The sequence below is a fragment of the Sinocyclocheilus grahami genome, unplaced genomic scaffold, assembly GCF_001515645.1.
Source record: "Sinocyclocheilus grahami isolate Dianchi unplaced genomic scaffold, SAMN03320097.WGS_v1.1 scaffold399.1, whole genome shotgun sequence".
Classification (NCBI taxonomy): domain Eukaryota; kingdom Metazoa; phylum Chordata; class Actinopteri; order Cypriniformes; family Cyprinidae; genus Sinocyclocheilus; species Sinocyclocheilus grahami.
Window position 1 is genome coordinate 140088 of NW_015505578.1, and position 5405 is coordinate 145492.

The following is a 5405-nucleotide window of genomic DNA, read 5'->3' on the forward strand; positions in this document are numbered from 1 at the left end:
AATTAAATTCAGCACTTTTATTTCCAACATGCGCCCATTCATGGCTGCATATTATTTAATTCAGATAAAGTTACGTCTTTATTGGGACAGGACTTGACGGATTATTTTACGTGACTCCGTGAGTTTGTCTCAATTTCTTCGAGCCAAGCTGCATAAACTGCATATCAGGCATTTATGTAATACATCTAATTTGTGCATTAATGGCTGTTATGTTAAATAAAGTTTACTAACTACAGTAAATCAAGTACCTGTGCACGCCATTGTTGTTGCCTTGTTTCCCCTCAGATGTTCTGCAATGTTGATACTGCGCGCAATTCTCAAAACATCTACAAGATGGCACTATTTATCTGTGAATCCGATATTACAAAACTGATATCCGATTATTGTGAAATGCTTAAATATCGGGAAAAATATCGGTCGATCTCTAATTATAAGCTTGTGTATGATGTGATTTAGCCAATGCACATTTGTTCAAAAGCCTGGCAGAGTGATCACAAGATGCTAGGCAAAGGTTTTGTGTTGTTTAGAGAGAGGATGTGCATTCTCATCTTTTTTCTGTTAATTATCATTAGGGATGCACCGATATGAAAATTTTGGCCGATACCGATAACCGATTATTCTTTATTTTTGAAAGCCGATAACCGATATGTTGGCCGATAAATCTATATCCAAATTGTTATATACTGTTTGAGAGCCTGATTACAAAAAAGGTCTCATCATTAAAAGCCACATGTTTTCCCAAACACTTCAACATAAGCAGCCTAGTTTGAACGGTGTACGTTTTAAAAATATTTTTACTCTCCAATTACCAAATTTAGTCATAAAAAAGCCTTACAAATAAATAAAATAATGCATAAATAATGCAAACAAGTCACTGGACATCATTACACGTGTAAATAATCAAAATGAATGCGCCACAGATCAATAAAACAGAATTGTATATAATGTTATATACACAACATTCCCAATCATAGTTATTAATGTTGTGCACTGCTGTTTGAGCTGCGTGCGCTGAGCTAAAGACGATCACCGGTAAACTGAAGCGCTCTTTTAACTTAACCAAACGCATTCTATATGAGATAAATCAGATATACATCAAATAAACACAATATTACAACGTACAATTGCACAAAAGGCTGCAAACGAACAGCGCGCATCTGAAGTGTCTCTGAAGGAAATAATGCATTATTTATCGGCTTTAAGATATCGGCCAAATTTTCTTATCAGGCCGATACCGATAACAGAAAAAATGAGCATTTATCGGCCGATACCGATATGGTGGCCGTTATATCGTACATCCCTAACAAAAATGCTATTATAAACTAGGTTAGTGGACAATTCGGTAGGAAAAGTTACTCTAGAAAAATAATGAGTTTATAAAATCTAATTTTATAAAAGCTAAACTTTTAGTGAAAAAAAAACATTATTTAGTGGGGTACAAATAAAAGTGAATAAGAGTAGCACAAAAATTTTTGCAGTTAAAATTTTGCAAAATTTTGTATTGTTGTAAAATACATTCATGAAGAGCAAGTAATATATTTATGTATAAACATATATGTGACCCTGGATCACAAAACCAGTCTTAAGTAGCACAGGTATATTTCTAGCAATAGTCAAAAATACATGGTGTGGGTCAGAATTATTGATTTTTCTTTTATGCCAAAAATCATTAGGATATTAAGTAAAGATCATGTTTGATGAAGCTATTTTGCAAATGTCCTACTGTAAATATATCAAAACATAAATTGATTAGTAATATACATTGCTAAGAACTTCATTTGGACAACTTTAAAGGCGATTTTCTCTGTATTTTGAAAATTGACCCTTATGACTAGTTTTGTGGTCCAGAGTTACATATTATAAATTAATATATAATAACATATTATAAACTTTATAATGTTTTTTTTTGTGGCTTTCGTGGGGCTTAACAATAACACAATAGTATATGCAGAATATCGGATTTGGATCGGCCTCGTCTGACCGATACCCGATCCAGCAGAAAATGCCAGTATCGGAGCGATACCGATACTGAATATAGGATCGGCGCACCCCTACATCTAATGAACAGGTTTGACTACTTTAGGAATTTCCACGAGTACAAATCTTAATGTTTACGCATATAATGATATTCTAGGGAACTGTGTGCTTCTAATGTTATAGCAACGTTTTTTGTAACCTTGCCTTATACACAGATGCATTGTCATGTTAGAATCAGGGTGTCGGTGGGGATTTAAAAAGTATTAAAAGTTGATAAATCAATTTAGAGAAAATTAAGGCCCTTAATAAGTATTAAAAAGTCTTAAATGCCATGTTCCCAGGGATATAATTTTGTATAATCTTTTCATTATGTATATTTGTCGAATAGTGGGGTTCTGTGTTGTTTATTTATGGAATCCCGCAAGATTTGACAAACTGTTACGGCGCTCACTGACTGACTGCGCCGCTGCGTGTATCTCTCCTTACTTTTGACCCGTGATCAGTCAAATCTGACTTCTGCAGTTCGTGTTGGATGCAGGGTTGTTGTTTTTTTTCCATGAAATTGGGCTGCTTTTAAACTGTTGCCATGGGTTGATTTTACCCAGTGGGTTAAAGGTTTAAAATATTGCATAAATTACATTTGGTTGAAATGCTTGTACTAAAACATTTTGCATTCTACCTGTAATAAAACTGTGCTAAATGTTTTGGGCCACACTAGTAGGAAGCATTTGAGCTGTGTTTATGATAAATGTGCATAACAGTGACTGTAAAATATGTATTTTAGGGATGGAAATTACATTTTTATATTTGGTAATTGTGCTACTTTGGGCTGGTCTTTTTATTACTGGCATGGGCTTGGGATGCACAATTAAAATGATGTAATAGTTGATCATTATTTTACCTTCCATGATCATTCAGACACAATCAGGCGCAATACTGACACTGTCAAGTCTGCGTCAAATCAGGCACTCTTTAATCACAGGTAAACTGTTTGATCAGTCAGGCATTTGTCATGAGAAGCGTTCCACAAAAGAGCTAGGGTTTGCAGACAGTTATAAGAGTTGATGTTACAAATACGTCTTTTGAATATACTGTGTGAACTCATTGCCCCGTTAGCTCGAAGAGCTTTATTTTCCCTCCTCAATAAGTTTTGTCAGTTGTTTTGTTCACTGGTCTAATTCTTGTTTCTTGGGTTGCATTGTTTAGTCACTCAATTAATTCTCTTTTGCTTCGTTCCCCACTTCTGAATTATGTTGTATTAATAAGGAGTTATCACAAAGTAAGTCTGTTTAGTTGTGCCATCTTACAATCAATATATAATAAATGTAGGTTAAAGTGTTGCCGATGTAACCGGTTAAAACTTGGACTGGCGATGAGGTCTTAAAATGTATGGAAAGAGTCTTAAAAAAGGTCTTAAAAGGTATTAAATTTAACTCCATGATTCCTATATATACCCTGAGAATAGAAAAGGGTCCTGTCCAAACTTTTGCTATAAATTTAGAAGCACACAATTCCCTAGAATATCATTATATGCTTAAACATTAAGATTTGTACTCATGGAAATTACTAAAGTAGTCAAACCTTTTCATTAGAAGGGGGTCTCCCAATACTTTTGGCAATATAGTGTAGGCCTATAGTTGGATCATAGACAGTATAGACACAATATGTATAATGATTGGTGGATGGATCATGTTTTGTGGGGAACAGCCAATAATCACCACAAGGAATAATCTCTCAAAATACAAAAAAGTTATGTTTGAGGTGGGCTTATAGAGGATGAAATTTATAGTGCATGTGTGACATATGATAGGCTGTATGACAACATAATGCACAGTAGCATGTAAGTAAAGGTGTATTTACTTTTTACAGCACAGGAACAGCAGATGGAATGAGGGAATGATAACTTTACCTGGTTGGGATCTTGACCCTCAGGTATCGGTCGATGGCTATAGCGAGCAAGGCGAGGATAGAACTTTGGGTTAGAACCAGTACCGTGCACGCCACCAGCAGACAGCTGTAGAAGTGAGTCTGGAGTCCGATACTTATAGTTATCGCCAGTGGTATGACCAGCGCTCCTACTGCAATGTCCGCGAGCGCCAGAGAAACAATGAAGCAAAACGTAGTATCTCTAAGCGATCTATTAATTTTTACCGCCCAAACCACCATCACGTTTCCTATCACGGATGACACGGCGATCACCACCTCCATGCCCATGTAGAGGGCTTTGGCCGCGGAGAGGTCCTCAGGCATTCTTCCACTCGACGGGAATCGATAGTACGTTGAATATCCACGCGACAATGGGGTTTCAAGTGAAAGTGATGTGTAAATTGATTAACTGTAGTAGTCCAGAGAAAACCCCCCCCCTTAATGCGCTGCTCCTCAAAAGAGCAGCCTTATTCCACACATGCCTATTCACAGTTGGAAATGGACGAACGGGAGAAGAATAAACCCCACAAAACCACAAAAGTGACTTACAAAATATTGAGCTGAAAATATCGCTGGGTTTTTCGCGTTTTTTTTTTTGTTTACTTTAGCGCCTCTTCATTAGGTCCACCTGCGCTCGTGCGAGAGATGCGCGCGCCACTTATTCATCCCCAAATCGTTCAAATAAATGTATCCGTGTCACCTACAACTGTCAGGCAGTTCTCTGGATGTCCAATGAGTCGGAAAATAAATTAAAAGACGCACCATATTTGTTCCTTGGATATGTGAAATCAGATATTGTCCAGAGCGCGGGTCGTTCTCACTCACTCAGCACTCTCGTGAGCTATGCGCTGCCCCAGAATAGCCGTCGATGGGTAGAGCCCTTTGTCTCACCCATACTCGCCCTGTTAGCAATTTAAAACACGTTTGGGAGCAAAAGAAGTCCAACTAACCCGTGTAGATTCTTGAAAATGTCAAAACAAAAGGTCGTTCCGTTTTCCTTTGACAGGAGAAAAAACACTATCCCAAACACCGCGCCGTCTATTTTGGTTCCCTCCTTGAGAATGGCTGAGGGGCAACCTGCGTTCGCTACTTTCTTTTGTAGAGAGCCCGAAATCATTTTCTCACCATTGTATTTGTCTTAAGTGAGCATTTAACTTTGACGCTCAGGATAAAAAGTGGGACTGACCGTGCCCAAGTGTTTCGTGTAATATTAGTCTGCTCTACAGATATGAGACAGCATTGCACCATGAGTGGAGGGGAGTAGGAGGTGACAGTGCCTGATGAGCAGTGACTATTTAAACGCTCAAAGACGCCCCATGAAAGATATAAAATGTAATAAGAAATATATTTGCAACATTTCAAGGAAACTAATAGGTTTAATAATCTACAATAAGCTTAATGTGCCAGCTGAGACATCAGTTAAAAAAAATCACAGTATGCTCCAGGTATCTCACAAACGAAGACAGTCTAATAAAGCAAAACAAAATTATGTATGACACACT

At 37.3% G+C, this 5405-nt stretch overlaps 1 protein-coding gene across 1 annotated transcript in view; it reads right to left on the bottom strand.

The window, feature by feature from the left end:
- LOC107550463 (adenosine receptor A1-like) overlaps nucleotides 1-5092 on the bottom strand; it is a 20453-nt gene extending 15361 nt beyond the window's left edge. Inside the window, exon 1 of the mRNA XM_016231746.1 lies at nucleotides 3887-5092. Within this exon, the coding sequence (XP_016087232.1) occupies nucleotides 3887-4227 (341 nt within the window). The 5' untranslated portion in view covers nucleotides 4228-5092. The remainder of the gene's footprint in view (nucleotides 1-3886) is intronic.
- Nucleotides 5093-5405: the final 313 nt, after the last annotated feature.